General features: G+C 45.6%; 1 protein-coding gene across 4 annotated transcripts in view; it reads right to left on the reverse strand.

Annotated features, from left to right (window-relative positions):
• Window positions 1–18,069, reverse strand: part of l(2)gl (LLGL domain-containing protein l(2)gl) — a 68,304-nt gene that overhangs the window by 20,723 nt on the left and 29,512 nt on the right. For all 4 annotated transcript variants that reach the window (XM_065429265.1, XM_065429264.1, XM_065429266.1 and 1 more), the window contains 8 exons: window positions 17,152–17,369; window positions 14,199–14,429; window positions 10,178–10,330; window positions 8,966–9,141; window positions 8,468–8,556; window positions 7,910–8,057; window positions 5,163–5,359; window positions 3,242–3,358 (listed from right to left, as the gene is read on the reverse strand). In XM_065429265.1, the coding sequence (XP_065285337.1) occupies window positions 3,242–3,358; window positions 5,163–5,359; window positions 7,910–8,057; window positions 8,468–8,556; window positions 8,966–9,141; window positions 10,178–10,330; window positions 14,199–14,429; window positions 17,152–17,369 (1,329 nt within the window). The remainder of the gene's footprint in view (window positions 1–3,241; window positions 3,359–5,162; window positions 5,360–7,909; window positions 8,058–8,467; window positions 8,557–8,965; window positions 9,142–10,177; window positions 10,331–14,198; window positions 14,430–17,151; window positions 17,370–18,069) is intronic.

Below are 18,069 nucleotides of genomic sequence, written 5' to 3' on the forward strand. Positions count from 1 at the left end.
GGGGCCCTTGTTGATATCTCCTGCCACAACACGTTCCCTCTGTGTACAACACTAAGAGCTGCAAAAGTTCTGTATAATATCTTTCTGCTGGTATCGCTAGCTTTCCAGGTGCATACTTGCAGAGCATACTTGTCTGCATCATGGCAATGGTAGTGACTTCAAGAAGTGATGACAAGTGGGACAAGAACCACTGCATGCAGAGAACTGTGAGCTCTTGCTTCAATTTGAGGGCTCTCATTACAGTGTGCTAAGCTGTGACACTCGGCCTAGACAGCAGTAGCGGTGCGCCCTATACCCCACACTCATTCGCCACATCTGTTACCCACTTTTACGCCACGCCTTCAGTTACAGTGTTATTGTCTGTCTGAATGATTCGAGCAGCCACAAAATGAGAGCTTTCAAGCAAGTTCCTTTTCAAAATCAGTAACAGATGAAAAAATATTGGAGGGCGCTTAAGCTTCGTCTTTTCACCGTCTTTTAAGGGGAGATGCTACTCGAAGACACTTTTTCTTTAATTTTTGACTTAGAGCTATGAAACTCCACCTATTAATTTAGTTTTTTATGCTGATTTCAAACCTGCAATTAGTTTCTCTGTAAGTTGCATAGTTTTTGTTCTATTCGATGCCAATGCGCAAAATTGCACCTTTTTAGCCCCCCTTTTTGTCACACTTAACTTCCATAATCACAGATCATTGATGGCTCATTTTGATCCATATAAGCTGTAGAGTGCCAAAAACGAATTATAAAGTGCATACAAAATATGCTATTGACATGAAAAATTTGAACCTGGCAAGTCTACATTTTCATGACACCACCATGTGGAAATTTTAATTTTTTTGTAAATATTTGAACAATATTTATGTTTGGGAGAGATAATGGCACTCCTCACACTTCAGAGAAAATGTGTGCAAAATTTCATTCAAATCCAAGCATCAGAAGTGCCAGAAACATGAGGGGCAAACCCAAAAAATTGCCCAAAATTTCATTTTGAGAAAAACGCATTTGAAGTTATAATTGCATGTTTATTTACAAAAGAGGGCTTGAATTCCAATCAAATTTTGATATAAAAGAAGAAAATTGTTCATAAAACAGCGACTGCCACTAGAAACTTCCTGCAGCGTATGTCGAGTCCAATCACTGATGAAAGCCGCACTAGCTGCTCATACCCAATTCCTATCGAACGGGCCGCCACAGCAGCTTTGACGGCGAAGCTATCACGCGAGCTCCTGCTGTCAGTCTCGGCGCGCACCTTTGCTGGTGTCCCTGCACGCCGCAACTCGCCGCGATGAATAACTTGCGGAAAGAACACTTTTTGGGCACGCACAGTTCTCGCAGTGTAGCTCCAGGAACGAAGCGAGTCCTTTGCGCTTCGTGGCCGGTTCCCGGACACGAAGTTCTGAGCGCTGGCATGTTGGGCAAATCGCGCCGCTCACAAGAATGTTGAGCGCTGTCAAATCAGTAATGAATGATGACACCCCATCACGCGCTCTTTGCTCATCTTGGAAATGTCCAATCTTCTTTTCCGACGCACTCACGTATTCTAAGGCCGCTTCAAACTCGCCGGAGGCATACGTAACACGGGCGGGATCGGCGCCGCTTGCGCTAGGCCTAACCGTCGTAGCGGCCGTGGATCGAGTTGTCGCTGGACGAGCCTTTGCCTTAGATTTCCGCAGGCGACCTCAATATTTGTGCACCGCACGGTGTTTCACTCCATGATGACTGCGCTTGCTTGGTCTCGCTTCGTCCATGACGAAGATATAGTTGCCGAACGATCGTCACCGTGAAGCGCACCTCGCCGAAACATGGATCCAGCAAGTAGGCTTCGCCACATGTACGCGCATGATGGCCAATGGCGTTTCCCGATTCGTACCACGTGATTTAAAAACCAGTCGCAGCGCTCGGAAAACGCGGCAATAACATGCTTTTTTTTATTATTTCTGGCGCTGTAGACGCCCAGGCAACCGTGGCGATTCAGAGAATGAGGCTTGGCTGATCTCCTCACGCGATCCGCAACAGCGAGGAACCGCGCCATGGCGGCAGCGAGACGCTCGAAGACAGCGTACTTTCGGTTTTTTAATAGCCACCTTGTGCTCTTTAAATGCATTTTTAATCTATTTCCCATTTAAATTCAGCTTTGATATTTATTTTCATAAAAGTAGAGGTACTAAACTTGACGAAACAAGTAAAAACAAAAAATGAATAATTTTCGAAAAAAACCGCGATTTTCGACCCGCATCTCCCCTTAAAACATTTCACTGTGAATTTCAAAGTGGAATGCTGCAATCTTTTTCTTTGCGACCGACTCGGAGGAGTCTTCCGATGGTTTTGAGACTGATGAACAGCACTAACAATTCTTTGGGTTCATAAAGTTCATGTTAAATAAAAGTTTAAATTCATGCCCTCTGCGTATTTAGATATTTTTAAAGGTGGAAATTCTTGCTCGGAATTTTATGGTGGGTTGTATGTAGGTAGTACTTGATGAATTTTCTGATGCATTTTACTTTGAGAAATTAAATTAGTTCAGTAACACCTATGTGCCACGCGGAGGGCCTGCGTTGTTCGGCACACATGGTTCGGGATGATTTTTCTCTAACGGACAATGCCGCCAATGCCAACCCCAACACCGGATTTTCTGCGACATGGGACCCTCAATTCTCTCACGTTAAAACGCAAACAGCAACCACCAGAAGATACGGCACAAGTAATGATGCTACGCACATGGGACCCCACAAAATTCTCTGGGAAAATGTGGTGACTAAAAAGACTAACGGCTCCTTGAATAAATCTCGAATAGAAAGGACTTACAAGTGCAGGTGTACATATTGCCACTGAAGCATGCACTTTTGCACATCACTCAGCGCTTCAGATGCAGATTCATGCGCTTGTACCAGGGAAGCCACAGATACAAAGCACCTTGTGCTTCCTGCAGTGCGGGATTGTGGAACCACCTGGCATGCACTTGACAAATGACAGCCTGTTGCGTCCAAGATTTTTCTTCACACGCTTCAGTCTTTTTTTATGAGTGATAAGACATATTGCACGCAAGATGCCCCAGACAAGATGACACTGAACGGTGCAAACGCCAAGCAAGGTGTTCACAGTTTACTTAACTGTTGTGCGATCGGAGATCTTGGAGGCACACAAGATGCACAATAGCTTCAGACAAGGCACTTCACAACTACTTCAAACACAAAGCATAGCTTGCTTTCGTGTGCCAAAGTAACCTTTTTTAACGGCTTACCAAGGGTGCACTGAACTGGATCGGAGTCCCGCTTGTCGCTCGGGGGAAAAGCAAGGGTGTAAACAAAGATGGCACCAGCATTGGTGCCAGCCCAGAGAGTTGGTGTTGTTGCTGCATCTGAAACGAAAGAAAGAAAGACAGTGATAAGAGCCAGGAATTTGCAAGTACTTTAATTACAAACATGAATTGAATAGTGAATGTTCAACCAATTCAATCTGAGAATTATTTAATTTTTTTTCTACAGCACCCTGTTGTACGTTTTTTTAAAGGGATAGCCTGGAAAACATAACCATGAGGAAGAGCGCAAATCGCCACAACACAATGTTAGGCACAGTCTGAGTGGCTGCTAGTGCAGTTATTTGATGTTTCGGTGCTTGTACTGTGACCAGGTACAGCACATTTACACATGAATGTTGCTCATTTCTTCAATTTTCTTCAATCTACGTGGCAAACTCCGTTGGTGGAAATTGCCAATGCGGTGATGCTCTTGTCAACGGTATATGGAGACGTCACCCTTGGCAAATTCAAGCAAGTCTTATCACCTCCAAACGTAGTGTGAGGCAGAGCATTAATAGATATTTTTTTAAGCCACTTTAAGCCTAATAAATCTTTTTTTGTTGAACGAGCTTTTCGGACTGATTTTTCCGACTACCGTTTTTACTCGAATCTAACGCACACTGTTTTTCCAGATAAAACGGGTGCGAAAATTGCGCGCGCATTAGAATTGCGTTACCATATCGCCATCGGCATTTCAAAATGGCCGCCTCGTGCGAGCCCAGCTGCTGTAGTTCCCTCTATGTGCTGTAGTGCGTGTGCTCAGGTTAGTCCACCGTCAGTCTTCCCGTTTTCTGCGTTTGCTCTAACAGCACGAAAGTGCCGACTGCAAAGAGACGCCGAGTTCATCACGATGTCACAATTGAAAGGAAAGTGATCCCGTGTGCGGAGATGGATGGTAATCAGGCTGCATCATGGGCGTTGGGAGTTCTTGAAACTTGCATGCGGGACTGGCGCAAACAGGAAAAGCTTTCTACTTCAGCAACTGCACCGCCCCTATATTGAAAGCTATCTGCGATGGAGACAGAGTCTACGCATCTAGGCGCACCGTGCTGTGTTTTCGCTGCTTAGTTTCACGTTGAAGCGAGAGGCCACACAAAGCTCGCTCCTGCCGCCGCACTTCCTTACTCCAGCGTTTTGATAAAAAGTTTCCGTGGTCATCGAGTGAGACGTGTTCACGTCACCTTGTGTGTACGTGACACCATACCTGTTAATTTAGTTAGTAAGCGAATGTTCAAATGTTTATACGGCCAATAAAACTACTAACCTTACTTTTCGTATAGCTATCTACTAATTTGTCATCGAAATCAATGCTTCGTCTTTTGAGCAAAACTGCAACTTTTTTATTTATTGCAATTTTAGTGCATTCAAAGTAAATATTTGTTTTTCCAAATGACAAAGTGTATTTCTGTATGAAAGAATGAGTTGTGCGGTAATGTAAAAGACTCGTTTTTCATTAAGTCATGGTAAAAGGCTGCGAGTTACAATCGAGGGCGCTTTTTTTTTTTTACTTTCTTTCGGTCATGATAAATAGGTGTTGGTTACAATCAAGGGCGCATTAGAATCGAGTAAATACGCTACTTTTCGGTCCCCCCGAGGTCTGGAAAATCGGTTAGTGACTGTAAATATTAGCTATACACAGTATGAAATAGGACACAGACAAGAGAAAGTAGGGATGACGAGGGCAACTTCTTTTTCTAGTAATTTCTAGCAATGCGTCTATGGCAACCTAGACAGCAATTCACTTGCGTCGGATAAAGCTGCTTAAAAAGCTTATTTCTAAGAGGGTCTGTTGCAGCTCTCCCACACCACCTCCAAGAACAACAAGAAAAACTAGAAACAACAGGACATAGCCACCGGGACTCACTGTGAAGGATGAAGCTGCTGGAGAAGCAGAGACATCGGACCATGGACGAAAGGGCGTCATCTGTGGAACGCGCTTCCACCTGGCGCTCGACAGGCTTGGCCTCCGACAGGGGTGAGCCGGGGTCGATGGCAGACTCGTTGTGCCGAGAAGCAGGGCTGGCCATGGCAGAAGACATGCTGCCTTCTTCCTCCCCTCTCCTGCGCAATCAATACCTTGTGCGCTTTACCAAAACGTAGGGTAAGCTGCACTCTCCGAATTGCCCTGCTTTCTGAGGTCTCATCTAACACCTATTTCAACTAAATTTCCAAGGCTGCAAAGGCAACACAGATGAAGCTTAAGTCTTTTGTTGAGCTGAATCCAGGAGCTGAATACGTCAGTGACAATGCCGGGTCGCTGACGCCCAGTGTATATTCTATTGGGATGGCCCAGCCGGTGTAAGCTGATAGACATTTATTTATTCAAGGTATTTATTCAGAAAATGTTTATCTACCTTTATCATTTTAAAAATGAATGTTTTCCTAAGGCGACTCACTCGTTTGCTCAATGGTACATGTATAACTTTTCTTTTTGTGCTAGGGTAATCAACTTTACTACGTGTTCTAATGACAAGGAGATAAGGCATCATGCCCAATTTTGTTGAAATTGGCATGTCAGTTCAAAAGTTTACTTTTCAGCCCCACATATCCTCCCCCCCCCCCTCCAAAGGCCAACTGCAACATAATTTCACTTGAGCTAAATTGCCTATGCAGTCGAACCCAGATATAATGAATCTGAAAGGGATTACAGAAAAAGTTTGATATATAGGTAATTTGATCTATAAAATTAAATTTTGTACAAAATTTCCAAAGGAGTTTTAGGGCTGTATGATATATACAATAATTTGTTATATGTGGGTTCGATGTATCCGGGTTGCAATGTACCGTACTTATTCAAATCTAGGCCGATAGTTTTCTTTTTTTCAGATAATCTTATACCAAACTCTAGGGTCGGCTTAGAATCGAGGATTTTAAATAACATCCCTGTTTGTAATTGAAAATGATAATAAATATGGTGCACAGTTGGTGACAATAGAAAAGTCAGTATCGCAGCCGCTACTAGCCGTAGCCAACTGAAGTGCACAGGCGATGATGTCATTCTGACCTGTAGTGCATCAGCGTGCGGAGTGGTGTGGTTGTAACCACTATAGTGCCGCTTTCAAATGAAAAGTTGTGCTAACCGCACAGGCATCGACAAATGTTCAAGCCGAGCGGGACTGCAGCATTGATGAGAAAAACATCCGTTGGAGGAGGAGGCAACGGCAGATGCTTTTTGCGTGTGCCGCAACGAGGAGATGACAGCGATAAGTGCAAGATAAGTGCGCGATAACAGAGAGAAGCTGTTCACCGAGATCGCGTTGCGTTTCTACGAGTACGAACATTGCCGCACTGTCTGCGCATGCGTGGGCGCTCCGACGTGAACTTGCGCATGTCCACAAGCGTACGAGGCTAGCAGCAATGATGGCGTAGAGTGAGCTCGGCATGGTCATGTTAAATAAATGCTGCTTTCATCTTGTGAACGCTGTCCTCACTTTCTTGTTTGGCCTACACTCAAGTAACTTTTTTTTGTTTTTTTGTTTTTGCTTCGGACATTCAGGGTCTGCTTAGAATTAGGGCTGGCCTAGATTTGACTAAATACGGCATATGCTTAGCATATACTAGCAATGGAATCTTGGCAAAGTCGCAGGGCTGGCAATTGCCCAATTTTCTTATTGGCAGCCTTTAAATAGCACCTAAGCAGACAATGCATGCGCCGGGCGGTGAGCGGTAGTGACGCGGATATGGCGAAAGTCCCATAACCATGCATGACTGCTGATCATTTAGTGCTTGGTTTGTCAAAGGCGCAGAGTCGGTATGCTCGCTCAGCGAAACCAAACTGTAGTCCAGTCGGACTACAGTTCCAAGGTCAGACAAGCTAGCGCGCGTTACACTCTGCTCGGGTGGTTCCAGCATGAGATAGAAGACGTTCTATTCCAGCGCCAGCCACGCTAGACCGCGGAGTGCCCAATTTTTGCTGACGTACGTAACTGCACCAGGCACAGATTGCGTCCGCATTACACCGGGCTATATCCTTGCTTTAAGCTTGGCCACCCCAATGCGCTCTTCATCTCTGGGCGGAGCCGGTATGCATCGAGGCTCTATAGACAACCGGATATAGAAAACCGGCCTGACATGGAGAACATTTTGCATTGAAAGAACATTGCAGGCGCGAAACGGCATGGGCACAGCGCATGAGGCAGCAAGCCGAATGAACTAACTCTGAGGCTAGCAGACGTGTGCGACCTGTTCGCTGACACACGGGAACCATATACAAGCAAGGGAAGCAGACGACCCGGGCACTGGTTCTCCAGTTTAAATAGTGTCACTTCTGGCAAGTGATAATGGCGGCATTTCAGTTTTGGTATGAACATTTCAGTTTTGGTTAAGCATTCTGTGAAGCACACACTTTTTAGGCGAACCAAAATTTCGTTGCAGTTGGCCTTTAAGTGAACTATCTGGGCCTGGCCTTCAGCTTCCAGGTACAACACACAAATATAGAATACTCAGAAGCCAATTAACCTTATTTCGGTTTTTGCAATGAGTCAGACTCCCAAATCAAAGCAAATTAAATTCAGGACTCCCTATTTTAGTGCTTACACCTAATGCAGGAACATGTCATGCAATTAGACAGCCAAAATCCTTGTGCACATTGCACGCTGCTTAATGACGCACCTGGGCCTCCGGCTCTCTGGCGATTTAGTCATGGACTTGTCCTTCCGGCCTCTCTGGGAACGACCCTTGCGCAGACGACGGAATGACTCGCGCAAGGACTTCTTGAAGGACTTCCGGCGGGACATCATATCGCCTGATGCAGCCAGGTCTGCATAAACACAAAAATAAATCATAACAAGAAAGGTGTGAATACAGAATACATTTCAAATTATATTTCTTATGATTACTGGATAGAGCTAGAGGCTGTGTCTTCTAAGGTATAACCTTATTAAGATATTATAACCTTCTAAGGTATTATACCTTATTTTCTTATACCTTATCATTTCTATAACTCAATTTTTTTTTAAAGATTGCTTCCTCCTATGCTTTCCTTGGCTTCATATGGTTTGTGGCTAGCAAAAAATGAGCCCCTATTTGGCTCTTCTTCTCAATCATGGCTCTGCTTCGCATTCATAAGAGAAATGAAGCTTTTTAAAAATAAATTAAATGCCAGAATATGCAAAGACCATACAGTGTTCCATACAGGAACAGCTCCTCTCAAAGCAAAACGACACCTACCGTGCGGGTTCAGCGTGCACTTCGAGACAACCACTTTCTTCTGTACAAAGTCCAGGACACCAAACCCATGGGCTGTTCCAGCGGCAATACTGCAAAAGAAAGAAGGCACCCAACATGTCATTTAGCCATAATTTGGCAGACACAACTTGACAAAAGCATGTGCTGTTTTCCGTAAAACGTTCGCAAGTATTCACAGGACTGCGCTCAATACAGCCAAACAAAGTGAACACTATTTTCTAGCAGCAGTGGCCATGTCCCAAAGTGTGACATACATTGGAGTCTCGCAACAATGAAGTCGCACCTTATATGAAAATACCTTCATTACATCCGATATTAGCTATGAGCAACTACTTATTGCAAGCTCATATCTGAGATAAAAATTTTTGAGAACTATGTCGTAGCGGGGGGGGTATAGCATATGGACATCTTTACAGTACAGCCCTATCCACATGCGGCTGTCATATTTGGCAAAGAGAAGTGCACTCCTTTTGCACTTACAGGCCCCACTTGGAGTGCAGTGCCAGGGCAGTAACTCCAGCAGGTGGCGCTAGCTGCAGCACAAGGTCCGGGTGGAAGCCAGCCTCGGACTTGGCGGCGCAGTTCTTCACTTGCAGAGCATCATGGCCCTTCCACACAAAGCTGTCACGGTCGCCCACAAAATTCAGCTGCACAGCCTGCAGGAGGGATTGTTGTTGTTGTCATTATTAACCATGTCAACACATGTAAACACGATGTGGACAGAAGGAGAAACGGGCTAGTCGTTGTGTCCTGAATAAGACACCGCTCCCAACCGCACGAAAAAAAGAACAAGAGAAGAGGAAGGCACAGCACATTGCATTGCACACACGAGTACGAGCACTACAATGTCGCATACCACAATAACCCACGCAGAACACGAGGGTTTTGCTCACGTTTTAACATGTTAAATTTACGCCTCTTGCATTATTGCACAGATCATACAATCAAACTATAGCCATGATGACCTTTCACTACTTAAATGTTGAGGAGATGTTGCCAAACAATCTCACCACATACACATCTCTTGCTCAGTGCAACAGCCAAGTCAGTGCCTACCATTGAGAAAGCAGAGTGAGGATGTGTTCCAATTCTGACCAGCATCTAAGACAGCCTATTTTAAATGCTAGGAATACAGCTTTGAGCCCAGGCAACGAAATGCATTTCGAAGACATCTCTGGAACATGACACCATATAGCATTGACAAGACAAAGAAAGCAGCTATTATAGCTGTACTCTAACATTTTGTGTTTGTGAATCTATGCAGAAACACAAAGTAGCTTACATTAGATGCATAAAGCTTTACTCTGTTTGCCAGTAAGACGGCCCTCCCGTCAAGTTTACAAGTTCTCTGCTCAGTCAATGTCTTGTCTGGACAACGAAGTAGCCCTGCATCATTTTCTGATGCTGTCTTCGCAAAGCTGTCTTTTTTACCAGTTTCGTCAGAACTGGAACTGCACTTAAGATAGCCGACATACACTTTGCTGCCTATTTAGTCGCCTACAGTAAGAGTAGAAATCGAATGGCGTGTCCTACAGCATCCGAATAACGGAGCTTCTGTGAATTTTCACCAGATAACCCGAGTGCATCTGATTGCACTGCTTCAAGAAAGCAACGCCAACACACAACAGGGAGTAACAAACAGCGTTGGGAGTAGTGCCGGCATCACACTGGCTCGCAGCAATGCCCACTGACCTCAGGAGTGGCTTCAGACTCTTCCGGATCGAAGCTGAAGCAGACCACTTGACCTGCGGTGCCGGCCACCACAAGGCGCCCTGTTTGCAGGCAGAAGAGGACCTTCTTCACCGCCAGGCGGGGGTCGTCACTGTACGGGTCAAATGTGCCCACCTGCACAAATGTGTTGCATTACTGGCATGCGAGAAAGCTGCTGTTGGTGCACCTGTGAAACCGCGAATCACCTCCAGAAATGCTTCTCATTCTCAGTTGATATGAAAATGCATCCAAAGACATGCTACAAAACTTGTGTGGTCATGCCACCAATTCCAGTGCTTCTGGCCCATTTGAGAACAGCCTCACACAGCTTACATGCACATCCTATCAATTAAAGGGACCCTGAAACGATTTTGGCGATTTTCTACAAACGTACTGAGTCGTTAGAGTAGGTTCTTCTGATCATTAATTGATGCATCTAAGTGCTCTGCGTAAAGCGTGTAATTTATTATAAGGTTTTAAAAATACACATCGCTGCCGATCGCAGCGCACTGCTCGGCGGAATTTTAAGCCGCCCCTACCCATATGATGCAAATAACCCATATTACGTCACATGGGCGAGCTATCTGATTGGCCGACCAGGGCGCGTGGTCGATAATTTTTCCAACTTTATGGGGAACAAATGATGCTCGTAATAGTTGGAATGTTAGTTACTTTGTTTTTGTAAAAAGAAAATAACTTAAAGAGAATACACAAGAATAGTTTTTTAGTACACTTCAGCACTTCCGGCACACAGCAAGTGTCGTCTGCTTGTGTTACAACGTACTCCATTTTGACGAGAGCTCCGCGGTCAGAGTCGGTCTCAGTCTTTTCGCGAGCGCTATGATTCGACTTTGTTGCCTTGTGGACTGCAAACCTAGCGACCTGCAAACCGCGAGTCCAGTATTAGGGCAAACGCAAGCGCAAGGGGACAGGGTCTGGCCGCTTTACTGTGCCGGGATGAGCCACGTGATGAGCAGAAGGGCAAATGTGAACGGTCTGCACAGTGCAGCCACCTGGTGGCACAGAGATCAACCATACTCAGTAGCAGCAACGAAGTGTATTCTTTGCTGCTGGTGTGTATTTTTCGCAGGAGTGTAATCATCAACACGTTGAATTATAAATGTTTAAAATGCTTTACACTTGGTTAGAGCAATATTAGCGCTTTGTTTGACTGGTTAAGCGCTGCGCCAGCAAGTGTCTAGACCGTGCAGACCGATCAGGCTGTTCACGTACGTCTACGCTAAAGTTCCTTCATCAGCTTGAGTTTATGCCTCCAGTCATTTGCCGAAATGACCAGCTTGCCTGTTTTTAGCGGAGTACCGGACACGTTCGGCGCTACGACAGAATGCTCGCAACGCACGCTGCTTCGATAGCTCTCGGTCGACGGCCAAGCGGCTAGCGGAGAGGTCTCGCGCGGGAGGGGGCGTGCTCCTAAACAACCGGAAGTTAACGATGTGACGTTGCATCGTGACGCTGAACCAGTGAAGGCGGAGCTTAGCGCCGCTCGCTCGGCGAGCGAGTTGAGGAGGAAAAGCATAGCTAGGGAGGAGGGTAACTTCTAATCGCTTGCAGCTCCATTAATACGTAACGCTTCACTTAAATTGTGGTGCGAATGTTCTACTTAAGCTGTACCCTACGCGCCTACAAAATTTGTCCGAACCGTTTCAGGGGCCCTTTAAGGGGGGATGTGGCTTTGAAAATCAACTTCCTTATTTCTTCATGGATTTTGATGAAAATTGGCACAAATGTTTAGAATGTCTCCCTGATGCTTCCATAAAAGTTTCAGAGCGATATCTTGAGAACATTTTATTCAATTTTATTGCGCAGAATTTTTCTCCCTCTTACTTTCTGGAGAGCCTGTGGAACATAAACGTGATAGAAGGCTTGTCAAGTATTGACTGCATAGCTAAATGCATGCTGAAGGTCATGACATTCTTGCTTCCTTTTTTTTTTCTCGCAACACACATTTTTTGGAGTGCCACATTTTATGTTACCTTCACATCAAGCCCACTTTCAGAGTAGACGAATAGCCATATCGTAAACTTACAAAGGGTCAAGATAAGAAAGCAAGAATGTCACGACCTGCACTGCAGCCCAAGTAACGTGAAAAAAAAAAAAAAGAACTGAGTCAAAATATGTTAAATGGTAACAAAGAAATCAGCTCCACAAACTGAGCAGAAGGGCAGAAAAACAGTTTTGAGAAAACGGCTCTCAAAGTTTCACCTTTGCTTCAGTTCTCTAAAAGGCACCAAATTTGTAGTCTTTAAGGTGTTTTGTGATGTGGGGCTTGTTGTACATGTGGCCTCTAGTCTTGTGTGCTTCCCCCCCCCTCCTTTTCTTTTTATAGGGCATTCTTGGCTGCTGCTGCTCTACAAAGAGTATGGTGCCTAGGTTTGAAACCAAGTGTAGATTGATGTACTGTAGATTGATAGCAATCTACAGTACAATCAGTGAGGCTTTTTCTTTTTTTTTTTGGTAGAATTGACCATGCTGCTGAATGAAGGCTCTGAGTGTCAGCAACCTCCTGAGTCATCTTTACTTGACAATGGCTGTAGAACTTAGGATCAGAGAGCCAGTGATAGATATGCAGCTGCTAGGTGCTTTCCAGAATCTTACTTTTGAATGATGCCTCGATCACTGCTGCAGCCAGATGTCTGTGCCAGCCCAAGGGGCCTAGTGAACAGAGCTCATGATGAGGTTCTCTTTATGAAGGGGTGGTATGATAGATATTGTTACGATCGAGCTATCGTGACAATATGATAATAAACTGAACGCACAATATGCTTGGTTGCGGGTCCGAAGTGCCGATGTGCAAAATGCCTAGCCGCAGATACAAGAAGCCGACGCGCGATGTGCTTAGTCACGCAGTTTGAGGTGCTGACGCGCAAAGTACCTAGCTGCGCAGTCCAAGGTGCCGACGCGCGAAATGCCTAGTCGCAGGCTTGAGGAGTCAATACTCGATGCGCTTATATGCGCATTCAGGTGCTGACGCACAAAATGCTTCGGTGAGGGTCCGAGAAGTCTGCAGGCAATGTGCGTGATCGCCGAGTCAGAGACTCCCTATGCGCGAAATGTTTAGCCGCATGTCCAATGATTGCATGCGTGATATGCGTCACCACGAATTCCGAAACACCGAGTGCTGAAATGCTTCGCCGCATGTCCGAGGATTCCGCGCGTGAATCTTGGTTGCGAAGTGCTCGAAATGCTTAGCCGCAAGTCTGAAACGTCCACAAGCGTAGGGATCAGCCATGCTACTGCGATGTCCGCGTATCGCCCGTTCTGACATGTCGAGATAGCGGCGAGTGGAGACGTCCAGACTCACGAGGTGCAAAGAGCCGAGCAGACAACGCGAGCGCCGGACCAATGGCAAACCGCGCTGGAGTCACGTGGCGGGCGCAGCCAATCGCAGACTCTGGCACGACCTTCAATCATTTGCTTTTTTGTGCGCTTGTTTCTGTATGGAGGAGATCGCTGAGGTGGCAAATTTGAAGACTGAGAAAAGTGCTTTCCCAAGAGACCAAGATGGCTGCACTCGGTCACGCCGTTCTGGAGATACTGTGGCTTGAAAAACACTGTTCTTTCTTGACTTCCGCGAGATTTTTTGCCACCTTTGCTGATAAAATGAATTTTTTAGAGAACTTCTAAGTGGTGTACAGTGATGATATTTGGGTATCGGATAGAAAAAGGGTTACAGAAGCTGAAAATGTGATTTTCAAAAAATCGATTTTTTCGGCAATTTTTTTCGATGCGAAAGCTGTGCCCCCCCCCGTTAAAGAACTAAACAGTATTTTGTAAGCAAATTTTGGGGTAGGTGTGGAAATGCATCACGAATGCGGAAAATCAAAATTAAGAATTCGAATTTTGGGCTGATTTTCGCTTCCAGAAAACCCAAGTCACCCCTTAAAGCTGCAATATTAACAGAAATAGAGCTTGGAAAGAACACTTTAAACTGATTTACAGTTTCCCTTAAAGGATAGGCTTGTTTTACGCGGAGCACACTCACTTTGTGGAAATGCAGCCACTCCTCTTCCTCCTCCTCGTCCTGTGCAGCATGGAAGCTCGAGGGGCCATCTCCTGCCCCAAAGAGGCGTGCTGTTCTGAGAGTCAGCAGCTGCCGCAAGCATGACCCAGAGGCATCCCAGAAGCGTACGGAGCCGTCTTCGTGGCCGGTCACCAGCAGGTCATGCTGACTTGGCTTCTCAGCCGTCACACGGCCACCCACCAGTGGCCAGGGCTGCAAGGGGATGCAGGAAGTCCCTCAGATGCAGTGAAGATGTGTCGACACAGCGAGTGCTCGGGCGACCCATGTTCGGCCACTGTTGATTGCTTAATGCCTCTGCCTAATTTGTGGGCCTCTTACCTTGTTTCCAAAACCAGAGAGGAGTTCACAGGAAGGTGGAGGCTTGAAGTGATCGACAGTGGTAGAACATGAAATGTCGCTGAAGACAACATCGGCTTCAGCAACATTCCTTGTTCTATCAGTCAGTCACCTTGCCCTGTGGAATTCTAAACGCCTATGCGATGCATATATAAGTTAGCACTTGACTGCTAACAAAATAGGCCAATGTCAAGTGACTTTTGCTAGAAACGTTATTAAAGTAACCTGAAACTAAGGACTCTTAACGTAAAACTGCGATTTAAAAGTTGAGGTCTCTCTTGCTTGCAGCGCTGCAGCCAAGCGTGCTTTTCTTGCTCCCCAATCACCCTTCTAGATGCCGAATGACAAACTCCTACTAGCAAAGCACAGATACAGTCGACTCTCGTTACAACAGACCCTGATAATCCGACAAAAAACGTCTATTTTATCCAAAGTTCGTAATATCCGAGACACCTCACTTCCGAAACTTCGGTCGCATTGTCTAACAGCTTTATTGCAAAGAGTGAGTGACAAACGTCCAAAGTAAAAAACAAACAAAAGCAGCAGTTTTGGCCGGAAGGCGAAGCATCGAGTGCAATAGCAAATTAAGCAAGGTAAGCGCGGCATCAACAGCGAGCGAATTGACCTCCGTGCTGTATCTCGCTTCAACGCGAACTAAACGTCGAAAGCACAGTGCACATGAAGCTATCGGCACTGGGGGCAATTTGTCCACATTGCAGATCACTTTCAAGAAACAATGCCTGCGTGGCTGTGCCGTTAACAGAAGCCACCGGAGTAGAACCCTCCCTTCCTCCCTCACACAGAAGATATTGAGCCATGATCATCGGCTGACCCTTGCAAGTCAGCTGTCAGCTTATGTCGACATGGCAAAATCTGTTTTATACACCCGATTTTGACACAGATTGCTGTTAACTTTGTCCACTGTAGCCAATAGTCCGTTGTAGCATAGTCCATTAATAGCAAACTTCGTCTCATTAATAAAATAGGTAGAACAAACTAAGGCTGAAATATGGTCCATTATATCTGAAATTCTGTTGCACACAGGTTCATTCTAACAAGCGTAAACTGTGCTACGCACTACTCTGTATTTGCTGTAGAATAGTATCGTGCTGTCATCTAGCACAAACTTGGCAAATGACAGCAGTTGGCCCCAAGATTCTAGTGCACATCTTTGCATCTATTTACACCTTTTTTATGTTGTTGTAATTGTATCTTGCTTGATAAGACATATGACATTCAAAAGGCTTCAGATAAGATGACAGAGCACGGGTATAACTTCCCATTACAAGTTAAATTTTACACGATTACACATCTTGGAGGCACATATGACACACAAGAAGTTTCATGAAACACTAGAAGCATTAGGTAAAACTTGCTATTGAATGTAAGCAATTGAAGACAGTCACTTAAAGAAAATCCTTAAGTGCGACTCAAAACAGCCATAGCTGGCCTAACAATGACAACATGACGGTTACGATGATGATTGCAGCACAACGGCTCCACACTGAATCAAGAATCAAATCCCAGGTGGGCACAAATATTTGTATTTCATGGCGACTTCTTAGTCAAGAAAACATTGATATGCCCACAACAGACTGCACAAAGGCTAGAGGACCTACAGTGAGACCTTGCTACTACGAACACCACATTAACAAACTTTCAGATTAACCAACTTTTCAGACATCCCCAGCCAAGTAGATATAGTTGCCCCACCCCCCAATATAAGAATATTTCAGTACTACGAACTTCAGAATACTGAAGTTTCCAGAATAACGATGGTTATTCAGTTTACAATGCCTCAGTACAACAAATTAATATTCCAAAATATGGGGATTCTTAAGATTTCCGCGTATTCTTCATGGCAGCCAGAATAGTAGGCTAACAGGAAACAAGGCGCAGAAAGTGGACCTGTGCTGGCGCCTGGGTTCAGAACCCGAGACGGCACCCGCAGGAGAGAAACGTGGAAAGATGAGAGGGAACATTTTATTATTATTATTATTATTATTATTCTAAAGGCAACATCGCATCAGGTTTTGCAAGTGCATGCTCCACCCAGACAAGTGTCGCCTAGCAACAGAGGCGCCTCTCTTCCTTTTTTTTCATTTTTCTTTCCTTCGCTCTTCTTTCCACAGCATAGCTACACACACGGGAATGCCATTGCACGTTCTGGCCAGTGTTGTTTACACGCGCTTGCACTTTGGAATAGTTCAGGTGTCCACCACAATGAATTTGAAAAACAAACAAACAAAAAGAAGCATTACACTTTGGAGGTGACATGGAGCTTTCTCTTTGTTGGTGGTTTTCTCAGCATCAGCCTCTCTTTTGCACGCACCACTCTTACTATACAGCGCTTCAGTGGTGCGTGGCAGCAGAATCTATGGAAAATGGCAACAGCGATGTTTTCAGGGATAGCAATACGATGACAATTGATTAGTTGATGGGCAGAATGGTTAATTTTTGGGTTTTCGCTATAACCTTTCAGAATAACGAACAATTTCCCATGGTCCCCTGAAGTTCGTTGTATCGAGATTTCACTGTACTCTGAACAGTCATCGCTGTACAACAATGGCCTACTCACCTTTGTTGAGCACTGGAGCGTCTGCTTGCGGCCCATGTCAAGCAGCTTGTCCCAGACGTCCTGGGGCACGTTGCAGAAGTGGTTTGTGCATGTGATGGCCGAGGAGTGCAGGCTCGACAGGCAGGGCAGCGCAAAGCTGGGCCAGTCATCCGAAGACAAGTCCACCACCACTAACTCTTCCTCAGCCAAAATCACCAGGGCCACAGGTTCTGCAGTCTCTGCAAGGTCAACCCGAAACCAATCACAATGTCAGCACATGACAGGCATCTCTCACTGCCTAAGAGCTCTGACCAAAACAAGCCTAAGGTATATATATATACAGTAGAACCCCGCTGTTACGTTCCTCACTGCTTCGTTTTCCCGGCTGCTACGTTGTTTTCATCCGGTCCCGGCATAGCTACCATAGGATCCAATGTATAAGGAACCCCGCTGTTACGTAGTAGCTGTGAAAACGTTCCCGCATGATACGTCGCAACTTAGCACCCCGAACCCGCCTGGGCTAAAGTAGGCAACGTGCTCCAACCGCCATTTTGGCTTTTGACGAGTTTTGGCTGGGCTTGGCTGGGCTTGGCTATGGAACTGGCTGCAAGAAGCCACATGCCAGTTCGAGAGGCCGCCACTAAGTGGCCATTCGTGAAAAAATGCTCTCACTATCATCACTGTGATTACGGTCACCGCATGGTTGTTGGACGGGTCGACTCACGGAGGAAGGAAACTCTGGAGAGGCCCTCACGTCACACTTTGTGAAGCAAAAGTGAAACCTGAAGTTGGCGTTGCTCGTGGCGTTGCTCCGGCTATCGGGCCAGCTCTCCTCTCTTGTTTACATTTCTCCCACGCCGCGCCGCGCGCAATCGGGCTGCTCGGACGCGCGCGCTCTGCAGCAATACTAAACAATCGTTAGCAGGTTAGCATGATTAC

The sequence above is a fragment of the Dermacentor albipictus genome, chromosome 2 (genome assembly GCF_038994185.2).
Source record: "Dermacentor albipictus isolate Rhodes 1998 colony chromosome 2, USDA_Dalb.pri_finalv2, whole genome shotgun sequence".
NCBI classification, from domain to species: domain Eukaryota; kingdom Metazoa; phylum Arthropoda; class Arachnida; order Ixodida; family Ixodidae; genus Dermacentor; species Dermacentor albipictus.